General features: G+C 38.5%; 1 protein-coding gene across 1 annotated transcript; it reads left to right on the top strand.

Annotated features, from left to right (window-relative positions):
* The first annotated feature begins 356 nt into the window (after positions 1-356).
* cdk19 (cyclin dependent kinase 19) lies at positions 357-16,387 on the top strand. The gene is made up of 13 exons (XM_079572612.1): positions 357-614; positions 6,865-6,940; positions 8,738-8,848; positions 9,018-9,158; positions 10,804-10,861; positions 11,201-11,332; positions 12,669-12,812; positions 12,893-12,962; positions 13,037-13,109; positions 13,818-13,915; positions 13,987-14,065; positions 14,703-14,909; positions 15,521-16,387. The coding sequence occupies exons 1-13, from the start codon at positions 487-489 to the stop codon at positions 15,638-15,640; spliced, it is 1,437 nt and encodes a 478-aa protein (XP_079428738.1). The 5' UTR covers positions 357-486; the 3' UTR covers positions 15,641-16,387.
* Positions 16,388-17,934: the final 1,547 nt, after the last annotated feature.

Raw genomic sequence — 17,934 nt, 5'->3', positions numbered from 1 at the left:
TAGCCGTGGTCGGGGAACAAAACAACTGGCAAAAGGAACATTATGACATTAAATAGAAGTAAAAGCAATCATGATATACGTTCTCAAATTTAAAATGAATACAAGGAAAAATGAATAAAAAAGCTTATTGTCAATACAAAGTAGCCCTCAGTGAATTATGCACACATAAATATGAAACAAATACAAAGTCACTTTTGAGAAGGCTGCGCAAATTGCTTCAAATTGTCACGACAAACGCGCGCTGTAGTCTCACCAGAATCCCCTGTTCAGCTGGTGAAGCTCCGACCCTGCCACACAACACTACATTTCCCAATGATCCTTGCGCGACAATTAGAAACGTCAACGAGCCAGTGAACATTAAGCGGAGCAGACCAAAATCCCAAACAAGGAAATGGTGGGGGAATAAAACGGCAAGATTATTAAATTAATGCATGTAATAATTAATATTTTATTTTATTGTAAATTAAGCCGTATTTATGGGTTGAAATGGATTACGACTTCAAAACAAAACTGGCCGCCGAAAGGGAAAGAGTAGAAGATCTATTCGAATATGAAGGTTGCAAAGTGGGTCGAGGCACCTACGGACACGTTTATAAAGCCAAGCGCAAAGATGGGTAAGAGAACCGAAGCTCGTGCTTGTGCTGACTTTAGCCGGACTGCGGCTGCTTTTTGGGAGCGCGCAGCCCGGTGCAGTCGCCTGTTCCTATAACGATCACCGTGAGTCTATGTTTTTGTTTTCACTCACCAACGCCCCCCACCCCCGCCTCCCTCCGCTCTCTGCTCCCACAGCCCCACAACAAGGCGCTAAAGTCGCGCTACAGTTCTGAACTTAAAGGTCGATATCCTACAGATTATATTTTATGTGGAGGGGATTGGAATATGACTCCAAATGAGTGGCTTGATAGATGGCCTGCAAGAGTTGGAAGACCCCAATATAATACTCTAATTAATAACTTTATGGCTGACAATAACATTAGTGACATTTGGAGAAAAATATACCCGGGAATAACAGGTTTTTCATGGTTTAGACCAAATGGAAGCTGTAAATCTAGGATTGATTATTGGTTGGGTACTGATGATATTATAAGTCACGTTACAAAGACAACTATGACAAATGCACCTTTATCAGATCACTGTTTCATAGAACTAGTTTTAGAACCTATAAACAAATCAACATATAGGAAAGGCTTTTGGAAATTTAATGCCAATTTATTGCATAATGAAGAATATTGTAGTAAAATTAAAGAAATAATTACTGAAATCAAAAATGATAATACAATTATTGGTCATATTAACAAATGGGAATTCATCAAATTCAAAACTAGAGAAATCAGCATTCGGTTTAGTAAAGTATTAGCCAAGAAAAATAAAGAAATGGAAAGCAAATTATTACAAGAAATACATACATGTTGTAGCAACACCAATTTAACCTCTGAAGAAAAAAGCCGACTTGTCGAATTGCAGAACAAATTAGATCAACATTATCTTGACAGAGCACATGGCGCTTTCGTCAGATCGAGAGCAAAGTGGATCGAGTCAGGGGAAAAGAATTCCTCTTATTTTTTCAATCTAGAAAAAAGCCGACAACAAAAAAATTGCATCTCTAGTCTTTTAGTAAACGGAGAGGAAAAGAAAGATTCTAAAATAATAGAAAATGAAGTCTACATGTTTTACTCCAAGTTATATTCTTCTCAATTTATGAAAGAAGACTGTAATGACCTCTTTCAAAATCTTTGCCCACTAATCCCTCAGATTGATTTGTCTTTTAAAAAGATCTGTGACTCTGAACTTAAAATCGATGAACTGGATGCAGTTCTTAAGAAAATGGCTTCAAATAAATCCCCGGGATCAGATGGTCTCACAGTTAATTTCTACAAACATTTTTGGGAAGATTTGAGAATTATATTATTTGAAGCACTAAAAGAATGTATAATTAGAAAAGAATTGATGACCAGCATGAAACAGGGTGTAATTACTCTGATTCCAAAGCCGGGGAAAGACAAACGGCTATTAGACAATTTAAGACCGATAACACTTTTAAATACAGATTATAAAATATTTTCAGGGTCCATTGCAAATAGACTCAAAAAAGGAATAGCAGACATAATAAGTGAGACTCAGTCAGGCTTTATAAAAGGAAGAGTTATACATAATAACATCAGACTTGTCATGGATTTATTAGATTATAGTAATTTAATTGATGATGATGGCTTTATACTCTTCCTTGATTTTTATAAGGCCTTTGACTCTGTTGAACATGAATTTATTTTAGAAACACTTCATTATTTTGGTTTTGGTGACAAATTCAAGGATATTATACAAATGCTCTATTTGGATATAAATAGCTGTGTGTCTTTGGGTCATGGAACTTGTAAAAGATTTAATATTTGTAGAGGAATAAGGCAAGGTTGTGGAAGCTCCCCCTTGTTGTTTATAATGGTTGCAGAAATTCTGTCTATTTTGATTAAGAACAGTGTGATAGAAGGTCTGAATTTGATGGGCAAACAAATAATTATAAGTCAGTTGGCTGACGACACAACTTTATTTCTTAAAAATGAGCTCCAAATTCCTATAGCACTACAAGCTATCAATATTTTCTCAAAAGCTTCCGGACTTCAGTTAAATTTAAACAAATGTGAACTATTGCCCTTAAAAGACCAATCTATGCAATCATTATACAACATAAAGGTGAAAAAAGAAGTAAAATACTTGGGTATTGTGGTGACTAAAGATAAAACGATCTCTGAAAAACAAAACATAAAAGATAATGTAGACAACTGCAAATCATTCTTAAATAGGTGGCTACAAAGAGATCTTTCTATTTTTGGCAGAATATTACTTACTAAAATGGACAGTTTATCAAGATTAATATACCCAGCTTACTCCCTACCAATAGCACCCAAAATAGTTAAAACTATCAACAAACTGAATTTTGATTTCATATGGCGAAATAAATGTCATTATATAGCCAAGCAGGATTTAATTAGAAGTTATGAGGATGGAGGTGGTAATGCAATAGATTTTGATTGCATGAATGGTATGTTGAAAATTAGATGGTTGAAAAACTATGTTCAAAATCAAAATTCCTTGTGGTCTTACATTCCCAATCTGATTTTTGAAAAAGTTGGCGGAATTAGATTTCTTTTAAAATGTGATTTTGATCTTAAAAAGCTTCCTATAAAACTTTCAGATTTTCACCAACAGGTTCTTTTATACTGGAAACTTATATTCAAGCACAATTTCACACCACACAATACACCAGTGTGGAATAATAGGTATATATTGGTGAATAGAAAGTCTATTTTCATTTCAGAATGGTTCTCTAAAGGTGTCTGGGCTATTGCCCACTTAATGGATGAAGAAGGAAATATTTTACAACATAATGATTTCTGTGACAAATTTCAAATTAGATGCACCCAGAATAAGTTCAAACAGATTGTGAAAGCTCTCCCAACATCACTTGTAGCTATGATTAAGCAGGATATAATATATTCAAAAGTCACTCCTACCTTAAGACAACTTTACATTAATGGTATTGATTTTCAGAATTACAAATGTAACAACAAACATATAAGAAACTGTTTACTTAACTGTCAAACGAGCTCTCTCAAAAGAGATTATATTCTTAAAGACTTTGGAAAGGAGATTGTAAAAAAGATCAGATGTAAATATATAAAATTTCCAGTCCCGCCAAAGATGAAAGAAATTCAATTTAAAATAATCAATAGGATCTATCCAACTAGTAGCTTTTTAAAACAGAGATTTAAAATGGATGTAGGAAACTGTAGCTTTTGTGAAAGTGAACCAGAAGATTTAGATCATCTTTTTTGTTTGTGTGAAGTTGTCCAAAGGTTTTGGCTGGACCTTCAACAATGGATTGTCTCTAAAGGAACTCAGATTATCAACCTAACAATTAATGATATAAAATATGGTATTTTTCGCAATAATCATTATGATTTTGGTCTTAATAATATTATTTTGTTAAGCAAACATTATATACATAAATGTCGTTTTTTCAAGACAAAACCTAACATCACTCATTGGAGGAATGAGCTGAAACTTTTTTATAAATCTCTAATATTGATCAACACCCAAAATGCAGAAAAACTGGCTTCTTTTATAGACAATCTTATAGAATGAAATGCCCTTTACATTTTTTTATTTTTTATTTTTTATTTTTATTTTTATATAACCTGCCCCATGTTCTTTTAAATATATATATATATATATATTCTGTATTATGTGCACTGTACATAGTGAGGTCTTTACGCTGTACCTTTTTTGTTTGTATTTGAATAATAAAAAAAAAAAAAAAAAAAAAAAAAAAACATTTGAAAAAAAAAAAAAAAAAAAAAAAAAAAAAAAAAAAAAAAGTCGCGCTACAGCGTCATCCTTCATGAGCGTGTCTTGTACATAGCGGGATCGATAACAGCGCCTATAACATTTTTATTACCTATTGGTAATTGAGGTATCGAGAAAAGCTCTGATGTCGCTGTTTCCCGCGATTCTGCTGAACGTTCTCTCACGGTGTTGCTGCTCCTCCCATTTTACCACTGGCATGTTTAAACTTGTCCTCCTGTGTGACGCCAATTCCCACACACCACATTATTACTTTGGCTCGCGGGCTTTATTGTTGTTAGATTGAAACTTCATGTATGTTCCTTTGGCCACAACCTGGTCAACAGCCTTACTCTGTTGGCTTGACTTTTGATGATGACTATACACTGTGGTTTTGGTATATCACTGCATTTTGCCAAGCTACAGTATTATGGAGTATGTTGGTGAAGGCTCCCAATCGTCCAGGAATTATTCATCATAGTGAAGTAGGCTGGAGTTGATATAGTTTTCACAACTTGCAAGTCTACATCTCTGAGAGCAGGTCAGAAAAGTCTTTGCCACTTCAACATTTTTTTGGTCCCAGTTCACAGAAGTCTTTAGCCAGATATTGCTTTCATTACATCAGAACTAGGCCCAGAACTATTCTATTAATTTATCAGAAATCTGTACCAAGAAAGACGGTAAAGTAGGCCCATATCTTTGTGATATAAAAATTATATCTAAGCACTAAAAATTCTCGAATTAACTCCTATTGAATTTTCATGGATTTTTTTTATCATTGGCTTAACTGATCAAAATAAAAACTTACAATTTTTAATCGCTAAGCTGTAGAATAATATTTGTTCTAACTGAGATCTGTTTGTGTATTATTTGTCTTGAGTTAATAATTCTAGTTTTTTTTTTTGCTGTATTGTCACTATTTCTGGAAAAAAGCTCTTGTATATAAGAGATACAGCCAGTGTTTAGGAGTTAAACATAATCGTTTGGTAAAGTGACCAAAAAGAGAAGAGCTTTAACAGAATGTATATCCCTTTGCCCAGAACCTGCAAAACTAAATCGCCCCCTTACGAATAAAATAAAAGTATACATGAACATCTCAGTCACTCACTTCCTGAGGACATCTGATTTGTTTTGTTCCTCTCTGGAATGCACCATCTGACCATGGCCCACATCAACACTTATGGAGCCTTGAGCATAGAGCCCTGTGAACCAACAAGTGTGAACACACAGCTATTTTCTATGTAATTGCTTAATTTGAAATGCAGTTGAAAAAAGGATTGGACACTTTAAGAAAGGCATGGAAAGCCACAACAAAAGATGAAATCCATGTGTATTGGTTATAGAAGGACTGCTAAACATCAGCGTGTTCCCATAAGCACCATTGGTGAAGTAAAAAAAAAAGTGGAAAAACGTCATCAATTACATATAACATAACATATGATACAAATATTTACGCACATTTTTGAATCATTTTAAGGTATTCTATTGATTAGGGTAAATTTTTTGGACCCCCCCATCCCATTCCAAGATATTATTTTGTTGCCAATGTCAATATTGTGTGCAAAACAAGGTTTTAAAGTCCCATAACAATTATTGAGATTGACCAAGATTAAACTTAAACGAGGAATTGCCCTGCCCTAGCTAACAGATTTCAATGGCAACAGCACCTTTGTCCCAAATACGTGACATATTTTACCGTTGGAGGAGACTTAAGAAAGCAGGTGTGGCACATACCTTTCCAGCATGACCCACCACAATTCTTATGATCATCTGCTCCTGAAGTACACAGTGTGCCTAGTTATGCAGAAAATTACAAACTTTACAAAGGAGTTTGTAGCACAGTGTGGGGTGTAGACCAAAGTGAGTAATAGCACTCTTCTATCACACAGTTATGGCCAAACTAAACTGCCATGACTCACAGTTTTGTCAATCATGACATCAATTCTATTGGTGTCTTGGCATCTTATGTTTATATGGGTCAACATGCCCCTTTCCACCTATTAAACTGTACTGCTATGTCTGGCTTTTAACAAGTGGCACAGTTTGTGGATAGCACTCTTTCCTCACAGCAGGAAGGTTCTGGGTTTCCTTCCGGGTTCTCCGATTTCCCCTACCCCCAAAAACATGCTGGTCAGGTTGGCCCCCACACAGGGGTCAGCACCAGACATTTCATTAATGCACTTTTGTTGTACAATTGTATAATGACAAATAAAGCACTTTACCTTTGATGGTTGGTATGAGACAGCGAATAGAACCAAAGACACTGTTCATAGAGGTAACCACAAAGAAATGTCAAGAGAGGACTGGAAGCTGCATTGGAATAAATATAGGGGGATTGAAAATTTGCAACAACTCTTAGGCATTTCAGCGCTATTGGTAATTAGGGTGTATTTCACATTTTTTTCCTGGAATGGAAAAAAAATATTTTTGAAATACTTGAATGACAAACATATAATAATAATAATGATGAGAATGAGAAATTAAGCAGTGTCATGGATTTAATTATGCTTTATTTTAATTCTACAGGAAAGATGAGAAGGAGTATGCACTGAAACAGATCGAAGGGACTGGGATCTCCATGTCAGCCTGCAGAGAAATTGCTGTAAGTCCAGCTCCTTTTGACACCTCCCATCCTTAACATGAAAACCATGAGGAATGAAGTAGGAAAATTAATCCCAATTTTTTTTTCTCATATTGATCAATCTTGATTTTTAATTAGATTGTATTATTTCATAACAAGAATAAACACATCTTTGCCCAGCTAGAGAATGAAGGTGTGAAAACAGTCATTTCAGTGTTAATTTTTCGGGCTCGACATATTTCATTTACTTAAAATAAAAGTTAACATGATACTTGAACTAGAGGCACCGAAGTTGCAGTTTGCCTTGTGCAATGAGGCTCTAAACCTTATATGAACCTTATATTTAGATGTCAAGTGCCTTTAACATGTTAATTTGTAATCAAATTGAATGTACAATACCTACTCAATTGGATGTCTTGTTTATTTTGCTTAGTTGCTGTGGTGTGTCAAATCTATGACCTGGAGCTCCGTTTTGTTTTGTTTTTTTTGGCTTTGGGCTTCCAGTTAAACTGGTCCATAATTGTCATTGAACTGGTGAAACTGCAAGATGAAATTAATTGTGTTACTGCTGAAACAAATATGTTGGTGTGAGAATGACTTATGAGACACAACACTGAGCTTAATTTAAGCTATCATAGCAAATATTTGAAGGACATTTGTTCTTTATTTTTCCCATTTTCAAATGGCCGAGGGCAGTCTGAGTGAATGGCCATTTTACCTCTCCTTTTCAGTGTGTCTGGGTAGAGTCGCGCTGCACAAGCTTCATCCACATACCTAATTTTGATGAATTGCATAGCCTTAATTGGTGCATCATAATTGTTTGGGATGGGGTACTAAGAGTGGTATTATAATGTTATGGTACAGCAATGGACTGAGCTCATAGCCCTGAGGCGTGCCTATGCTGAGGACAAGTGGCATTCTGAGATGGCCTAACAGGAAGTCCATTATTCACGCACATTGATGTGCTGAGCCGCAGGGTCTTGATAGTGACAGTAATATCCCAACATAGCTTTTGGGGCCTAAGGGAAATATGATGCGGTGCACAGATAGCTTCTTCTGTGGTGTATTTGGCACGCAAACCAAACTAAGGGTTGGACCGTCATCCTCACATCTTCATTCAGTTTGGTCAAATAGATTCTCCAACATCAGACATGCACATTCTCAGACACATGACCTAGTTTCATTTTTCCAAAATGGACGAATGGACGGCTGCAACTATTGATTATTATTGCAATTGGTGAGGTCCTTTGATCGATTCCCAACTCAAGTGGGGTGGGGTTTGCATGCTCTCCCTAGTTTTCTCCGAGTGATCTGGTTTCCTCTTCCGCCAGAATGTACAGCGGGGTCCCCTTTGGGTCAGAACTTTCTTCAAGAGAAGATTTTGAAGTCTTAATAGGAATTTCTGTTTAAATTAAAGATATTAATTTAACCATCGAAGACTAAACGATGCACAAATACAAGTTTTAGCTTGTTACGTCTAAGAAGGCAGATGCCCCTGAGTATCACTAGGAGAAGCCCATTGGTACAATCCTGTTTGAGACCCACAGACCTTGGAGGTTGGGATGGTGCTACAAACAAACATTTTTGGGGGGTATAATTTAATGCATTGAGAATACTGCTTACGTTGTTTTATTCTTATGCCACAACACACATAAAAGGTTAGTTACAAACCGTTTCATGATTATTATTATTCATATCAGTGCGTATGTTTCTTAACAAGTGGAAGTGGAGTGGAGATTTTCAGAGCTATAGGGCATAGCAATGTAAAGCTTTTGCCGCATGAGTTCTAAATAATTTAACAATTTTCTTTTCTTGTAGCTGCTCCGAGAACTGAAACACCCAAATGTGATTGCACTGCAGAAGGTCTTCCTGTCTCACAGCGACAGAAAAGTCTGGCTTCTCTTTGACTATGCTGAGCATGATCTCTGGGTGAGGGCTCTGCACTGCATCCCACAGTCTCCACCATTTGTATTGTTTCCTACATTTGCTCTATACAAAGATCAGTTGAACGAGGGATTTTACTTATTGGAGCAGTTCCATATGTTCACTTAACATTGGACTGATAACAGATTGGCATTTTGTTATTTGATTTGTGTAGCATATCATCAAGTTTCACCGCGCCTCTAAAGCCAACAAGAAGCCCATGCAGCTTCCACGGGGGATGGTAAAGTCACTGCTCTACCAAATCCTTGACGGCATCCATTACCTCCACGCCAACTGGGTCCTGCACCGAGACCTGGTGAGACTGTGCCCGCTCACACACACCAGCACACATGCAACCACTGCCACCAAGCATCTGTGGTGATGTGTGGACTGGACCCCATTGTGAGCAGAGACTCGGAGTTAAGTTTTATGGAGCCAGTGATATTTACACACATCTACTACAACACGTGTTGGTCTCAGGGCTCATAGTTCTGCAGTACCTTGTGTAGAGACAACAAGACACTGAAGTTCCAGCAAAGGCTGTAACAAAATAGTTACAAAGTATTTCCGTGTGAGTTAAATTAGTCCCAAACGCGCTTGGTGTGTGTGTGTGTGTGTGTGTGTGTGTGTGTGTGTGTGTGTGTGTGTGTGTGTGTGTGTGTGTGCGTGCGTGTGCGGTGGTGCTGCCCTAAATATGACACCCACAGTCTGAGCCACACTATCATGCCATGTGTAGTTTTACTTCACTTTGGGTGTTTGATGTGTGTAGAAATAGATTTAGAATTATGGGATAGATAGGTTTAGGCCTCTGTTTGTAAAACTATAGTACATTCAATACTAATATGAAACAAAATCCTGAGATCTGAAATGAGGACCTCATGCGCTCCCAGTTGGTGGAGTATGGATGTAATGTACAATGTGTTACTTAAGTTCACAAATAAGTAATTCTGCGTGTGTGTATGAGGCATAGTAACGCTCTACAATTGCCCAGACATAAGCTCCTGTCAACAAACCGAAGTATTCATTTATTAATACATTTTATGTATTCTCTGTGGGGCGTTTCTGTGGGCGGGCAGACTGACGATGATGCTCTTGAAGCCTCAAAGTGTTTCTTGACCATTGGAGAGGTTTACTGGGCGGTGTCAGCTGCTCTCTGACTGTTGTCTTGGGCGTCTAATAACTGGCTGAGGATGTCGCAATGTGTCCCAACCAGCTATCCGCCAACTTTACTTTCCTCTATGTGCTGTTTGTACTTATGCTCTGTGTCTTTATTTGCTCTTAAAATGTCAGCATGTGATATTCACACTGTTATAAATGACTCTGAGCATTCCATAGCCACTTGTCTGACAAAGGGTATAGTTCAGCAGTCTGACAAAGTATCTGAAAGTCTGGTACATGCAGCAGTTTGGTTTTGGTTGTAAGATTGGGTGAGTGCTCTGCCTTTCAGCTTCACTGTATCTCCTCTGTGTAAGAAGTACTGTTTGACCACCGCTTTGATGTGTTTTCTCACATTTATGTTTCAGTCAGTGTTTTGACCTTTTGAATCTTCACTTTTTAAGAATCATTTCATACTATTAGTGTATTTGTCCCTAAGCAATAGCACAAAACAGTGTGAAGTAAACAACGTCTGCAAAGCGTTCTGATCTTAAGCGCAGTTGTGACATTTACAAATGAGCGTGTGTTGGCTGAGGTCTCTGCTGCAGAATGTTACATAACACACATGTGCTTCAACATGCTTTACTCTGCACCACTCTGACTTCCCCGGCCCCCACCCATGCCCCAGCCTCCTGAGCCCCCCGCACCACCACCACCACCACTACCTATCCCTCTGCAATCTCTATTGATTCTTTTTTAATTTAATCTCCCAAAGAACGAGACTTATGTATGAACCTTTGTGGATTCTCAATAACTTACTCTGTCATATGCTGAAATGCTGATTATCTTTCTGTGCGTCTCACTAGAAACCTGCCAACATCCTTGTGATGGGGGAAGGTCCGGAGCGAGGCAGGGTGAAGATTGGTAAGTCCAGTGCCCCCTGCTGCCTTCAGAGAGCGGCACCTGCTTCATAAAGCTCAGGTTGCACTGTAAGGTTAAACGGTGCTGTTCCTCTGACAAAAACATGTTTTGTAATGAGCTGTTGAGAATTTTTCCAGCAGCAGCATGTTCATATGACTTTAGTACACACGTTTCTTGAGGCACCACTGTGGCGATAACCTTAACTGTGTAAAGAATTGAGGGACTGGACTGCCATTGGCTGCCTCGACCTCTATCAGCTACGGCCTCAACAGCCTTGGACTGTATCTGTTTTTTGATAGCAGCATTTCCTAATGTCATATGACCTCTGCCCTTTGTACACAGCTGACATGGGGTTTGCAAGACTTTTTAACTCCCCCCTGAAGCCTCTGGCTGATCTGGACCCTGTGGTGGTAACATTCTGGTACAGGGCCCCAGAGCTTCTGCTAGGGGCCCGGCATTATACCAAAGCCATAGGTAAGAGTGCCAACATGATACAGTATGTGCTTCTTGAAAACATAAGCTACACATGTACAGTCCCGATCAAAAGTTTAAGACCAGTTGAAAAATGGCAAAAAATAACATATTGTTGGATTTTAACAAGGTTCCAAGTACAACTTCAATATGTAATATATGTAATGGGAGTGAGACACAAAAAAGTAAAGCTTTAGTTAAAAACTACAATTAAACTGGAAAGGCTGTTCTGCAGCTGATCAAACGTTTAGGTCCGCATGCATTTAAAAGGCCAAATCTATGTGGATTCAGTGTCATTTTCTGTCTGGTATTCACACTGTCATGATGACCTGATGGCAAAGTAAAAAAAAACGCACAAGCAGGGCCTCTGAGGTTGGACGCTGTAAAAAAGCCATTTTTTATTTCTGAAAATATCCTGAGGGTTATGGAACAAAAATGTCAAATGAAAGACCCAAAAAAATGTCACCAGCACTGAGCCGGAGGATCCGATTTGTCGTCCATCAAGACACAGGTGCCGACTGCACTTTAATTGTTGTTTTGTTCAATTAAAGCTTTCTAATTATATATTTTTTTGTCTCACTTCTTATCTGCATACTGATGTTTTTCTTAGAATCTTGTTAAAATCCAACCATGCAAAATGTGAATTTTTGCTATTTTTCAACTGGTCATAAAACTTTGATTGGGATAAGTGTATAAGTGAAATTGTAATTTGTCAGCGCTTGCTCCAGTGACATTTATAATCAAACTCAACTTTAAAATTGTTAAAATAATTGCTATTTATTTGTGTGAAGGAGGTATGTTATTAATTCACCAGAAGTTTAAAGGCCCTGTACTTGATTTTTTGATTACAAACAATGAACGAAGAAACCACTAAATTCAAACGTTAGTTGTAGTCTGAATTCATTCCTAACATTCCTAACATATTTGTATCATTACAATTCTGCACAGGGACGAGTTTATTTGCAAATTTCACAACTTGCAGGTTCACTTTTCAGGGACACTGTCACTGCGAGAAAATTTGCCTTCAAGTTCATAAAATTTATTCTAATGCTTTACAATTAGATGTTAAGTGTTTTTCCCCATGTCAAGTGTTTTTCTGAGTATTGTTTACTCAGACACAAATGTGTGAGTAAACAAATGTGTGAGTAAACAATACAATAAATAAAAGCAAAAGCACATTTTTGTTCCATTACTTAAAAACAATTCAGGTGTAGGGCCTTTAAGACTAAGTTCGGATCCAAATGAACTGTGATGAATGATATCACGCCATATGAGCTCAAACATAAAAAGTGTACCTCAGGGATTCCATTTGGGAGTGCTCACATCTGGCATCTTCCAGATATCTGGGCCATTGGCTGTATATTTGCCGAGTTGCTGACGTCTGAACCAATCTTCCACTGTCGCCAAGAAGACATCAAAACAAGCAACCCCTTCCATCACGACCAATTGGACCGCATCTTCAGTGTCATGGGCTTCCCAGCGGGTCAGTACAGTCTTCTGTCAACAAACATTTACAAAGCCTTGAATTATTGATTTTGTTGTTGTTGTGTGCACTGTGTTCAGATAAAGACTGGGAGGACATCCGGAAGATGCCTGAATACCCCACGCTGCAGAAAGACTTCAGGAGGACCACGTATGTTGCAGCTTTAACATCGTCATATAAACACCATATTGTGGCTAACTCTCATGTGTCCCATGTCATTACAGGTATGCCAACAGCAGCCTTATTAAATACATGGAGAAGCATAAAGTAAAACCGGACAGTAAAGTGTTCCTCCTGGTAGGTGCATACACAGCAGCACTGCATTATACATATTTATGAGTTTATAATACAACCATAAATGTATGATGAAAAAGTGGTATAAATGAACCTCCAGTGAACTTGGATCTTGCAGAAGAAAGTAACTCTTAAAAATCCTTTATAAGGGTTTACTAAAAGGTGTACTTGACTGGGGCAGAGAATCTAGTGGGAACCAGGGGCTGGTGGTGCGTTTTTGCATGGAGATGTGTTGGGCTCTCTTGCTTTGCTGTGGTATGTGAGGTCTCAGAGCTGCTCCTACTGGCACAGAAGAATCCTTTGTCTTGAGACGGCTATTACATGAGTGTCTGATACAAACTGATTTAGTGTTACAAAATGGCATAGATAAAGCTGTTTTCAAGGTAGCAGACTAGCAAGAAAAAAGACATTACAAACAGACTTACTTGCGTCAGTCCCAGGGCAGCTGTGGCTACAATAGTACCTTATCACCGCCATGTATGGTGTGAAGGAATAATGCACAAAATTGCATCTGGAAAAGTGCTATATATTTCTGATGCATCATTATTACAAGTACATGTAATTAAAACAAATCCACAGTGCAAAGAACAAAGGTGAGTTTGTCTGCAAAGTGAGGCACCTGATTAATGGTTAGAAACTTTATTCATGTGTGCACAGAAATAAAATAAAAAAATGACACAACTCACTCAGTGGATCAATCTTTCACCTTAGCTGCAGAAATTGTTGACCATGGATCCTACCAAGAGAATCACATCGGAGCAGGCGCTGCAGGACCCCTACTTCCTGGAGGAGCCTCTGCCCACCACAGAGTAAGTAATGCATCTTTCTGCCAAGCATAACTGTTGTCTAAGTCATGCAAAAAAAAAATATGTGTGTGCAGTGTGTTTGCTGGCTGCCAGATTCCCTACCCGAAGAGAGAGTTTCTAAATGAAGATGAACCAGAAGAGAAAACCGAAAAGGTAGTTAAGTTATTAAAGGAACAGATTTTGCATACTGCGATATGTTCTTATCCGAGCTTAGACCAGTTGATGCGTACCTGTCTGGTCTCTGTGTGTGCGCTTCGATGTTGTTACCATTTTGGCTTTCCCAGTGTAATCCTATGGAGCCAAACAGGGGTGAGGTTAGAAGTGACCAAGCTCTTCCTCGTTTTCCGTGCAGTAAAGTGAAGATATTATTGCGCGTCCATCGAAGTGCTCCTAAGGTGTTATTACGCCTTGCAATATAGTACCCTTTTTATCCGCTTAGAAAATCGGCACACGTGTAACAACTCATGTAACCGTATTTAAATTGGGAAAACGTGGAAGGGCTTGGTCACTTCTAACTTCACCCCTGTTTGGGTCCATAGGAATATGCTGGGAGAGCCAAATGCTAACAACATCTTTGGTCTTTTAGCGTGACTGAGCGCACACACAAAGACCAGACAGGTACGCATCAACTCGTCTAAGCTCAGGTAAGAATATATCTCTTTATGGAAAAAACGGTGGCAAACATACAGAACACTAACTACTACTTTATGCATAGAACTTACTAATAAGAATGATTGAATGTTGATATGCACTTTTAACTAGAAGTAAATGTGTGTGCATTTGCCAGCAGACCCAGCACCAGCAGACCACAGCGCAGACACAGGTGCTGCCCCCTCAGCAGGCCCCCTCCCAGGGCACCCAGACCAATGGCACTGGGGGGGGTGCAGTCAACGCCCCACTGCAACACGTACAGGACCAGGGTCTACCGAACAAGAAGCCTCGCATGGGACCGTCAGGAACCTCCTCAGGCACAGGGGTGCTGCAGTCGGACTACCAGGTGAGCACTGCTGCATACATCAGATCAGAAAATGACCTTTGCCCAAAAATGTAGAGACCTTTTTGCCACTAATCTTTGTCACAATCTTCATCACTTGTCTTCATTATCAGCTCTTCAAAGTACCCTTTCATTCCATAGTGGTCCATGCACAACATCTGTCATTACCATTGTCCCTCAAACCTGTCGGACATCTTTATTATCTCTAAACTAGTCCGCCTCCTCCTTGCACTGAAACCTACAGTCCTCTCCTTTGTTCTGCCGCACCACCTGTTCATGCTTTAGGCAGCCTACTCTCTTCAGTCCTCTTGTTATCACACTTCTACTTCACAGTACACACTTCCTTGATCCATAACTTATCACATTGTTGTTCAGTCTTCCAAAAAAGAGCCTCCTGACTGGCCTGAAAACAACACAAGCACTTGTTTCTCTGCTCACTTCTACATGCATTGTCTACATAGAATAACTGTCCTCTTCGTGTTGTCCAGCATGTTGATGCCCCTATTATACTTTGTAAACATTTTTACCAGTACAGTATCTGTCTGCCTGCAGTATTGCACTTTTACTCTGGATATAAGCTGACCAATTATTTCCCCACATTTATCTCATCTCAGCACTCTAGTTCACGACTTGGGTACCAAAGCACAGTCCAAGGCACGGGGCCGCCACAGAGTAGCATGTATACGTCATCACAACAGAGCTCCCAGTACTCCCACCAGAGCCATCGCTACTGACGGATAAACTGAAAGACTGAATGAGGGCCTTCTTCAGACCGCAGCTGTCTTCATATGCACACTATTTAAAACGCACCTCTGTCTATTTATTTATTTTATTTTTGCTTCTTTACACAAATTATGGAGTTTTTATATTGTAAATACTGTTACATAAGAAAGGCAGCGTTTTGAACTGAGAGCTTGTATTAACTTCTCCAACTAGGTCACTTCTGCTTCTTCACATTTTCCCCAGTTCCAGGGAAATGCTGTCCCACTAAGACCACAGGGTATTGTGGCTCCACCTACTGTTCCAAAGTCATACTGCTGTCTGTGTGACCAGAGCATGGACTGTATTGCATACAGTAAACAGTAGCAGATTATTGAGTACATTATGTGGTAGCTAGCAGCTTAATCTTGGCTTTCCACTTTCTAGTGCTGCCGGTGATTTCAGAAAACTGGCTCCGCATGCATTTCTGAAGCAGCATATAATGTACATGATGTGATAACTGTACATGCACTGTTGTTGCTTACTATTTTGTGGTATTCAAACATTTCATGGCTTAATGTCGACATGAAGGTTATGTCAGGTATGGCTCCTCTTCCGACTGCAAGTGTCTGCCTTCTCTCATACACAGATCCCTCTGTACAGATGGACTCCACCAGTGGGGCCTAGGTTTTGTAATGAATGCGTGCCTATTCTTGTTTTTGAGGATGAGTATGTTCATATTTGCCACCACCACACTGTTAAGTCCAATTGTAATGCCCACAATTTGATTAGTAAATTAGGAACTTTTTCATGTCCGATTTTAAAAATAAATTTCAAAATTTTTGCTGTAAATGTTTTATGTTTTGCACCACCTAGGTTTCTAGTTATAAATATGGAAGGTATTTTTAACAGTAACTATTATGCAAAAACATCAAATTCAGAAGCATTGAAATACTTACAGCACTGTCACATTTATAGTTTAATGGTGCAGCGTTCATGTAAACAGCAGTTTGCACATGGCGCCGTGACACAGCTTTCATTCGACCCTTTGCCATGCAGACAGACCTAAAAGTACTTTTATTATTGGGAGTATTTCTGTGTGACTTGTGCGATGCATTGACAATGTTGTTTGTCTCGCCTTCAATTCACCGCATGATGGAGTCATGAGCACAAGACTGACTGAAGAAATCTTTAAAATTAAGTGTTGGTTTTTGTTGTGATGGACAATTCAGAAGCTCTTGTTAAAACAACTTTAAACATGTCTTGTCCATCACTCTGCCGTCAAGTGGCAGAGTGATGGACAAGATGGTCAAATCATTTTTAAATATTTACTAACATTACCATTGAAAGCATAATGTTTTAATTTTGTCATAGATGGAGCAATGACTGTAATGTACCATTTTCTCTATAAAAAGGAAATCCCATTCATGGAGGAACAGAGTCTCTGACCACAGGATTGACTTTGTCCAGAACAGCTCTTGTATATTTTATAGTTTGTATTATAATAATAAAACTTTTGTCTCACTTTTATGTCTTTTTTAGGTGGTTTTGTATTCAATCGTCCCGGATATGTCTCAACAATGTTAAGATCTTAGACATTTACAGTAGAACTAGGGATGGATAAAGTGGACGCCAGAAAACAATGGCTTCCCGACAGTATTTGGAATTCACGTCATTACCTCTAACACAGAGACACAGAACTTGAAGCTTAACATGTAGTTTTTGGGCCCTTAGTGTCTTGTTGGGACCTATATGTGGTTACCAGTAGTGTTGGTGAGTAACGGATTACTAAGTAATCCATTGCTGTAATTAGATTACTTTCTAAGCAACACAGTAATGTAATACAACAACAAATTACTTTTCAAGTAACTATTAATTACTTTTTGTAACATTTTGACAGCTGAAAACAATGTGATCATCAGACTACAAAATTTGGCAGGAAATACGAACATATTTTGAGTTCGTCTCGTCTAAAGCAAATAATATTGTGGTCCATTGTCGGTTGATTGCAGGAAATAAGATATTGTCAACTGTGAAACATCTGCAAGTCAAACTGATTTAAACACTGGTATGACTAGACCGAAACAGCCTGGCTTGATTGTTATTTACAACCTAAAGTAGTAACTAGACAACTTTTAGAAAGAATAATCTGTAAACAGTAGTTGGATTACTTTTATGGAGTACTCCCACCAACACTGGTTACTGGTTAGTAAATGTAGAAATGGCCCAGAAAAGTCTCCAAATTTGTTGGTTGTTTTTCTGACAGGATTTTGTGTCACTTAACCTAATATTCAGGACACGTAGAAAAAGTTTCAGATATGATTCAGTA

The sequence above is a fragment of the Gobius niger genome (assembly GCF_951799975.1).
Source record: "Gobius niger genome assembly, chromosome: 15".
In the NCBI taxonomy this organism is placed as follows: Eukaryota; Metazoa; Chordata; class Actinopteri; order Gobiiformes; family Gobiidae; genus Gobius; species Gobius niger.
The sequence above is the reverse complement of the archived record's forward strand: the minus strand, read 5'-3'. Positions and strand labels throughout refer to the sequence as shown.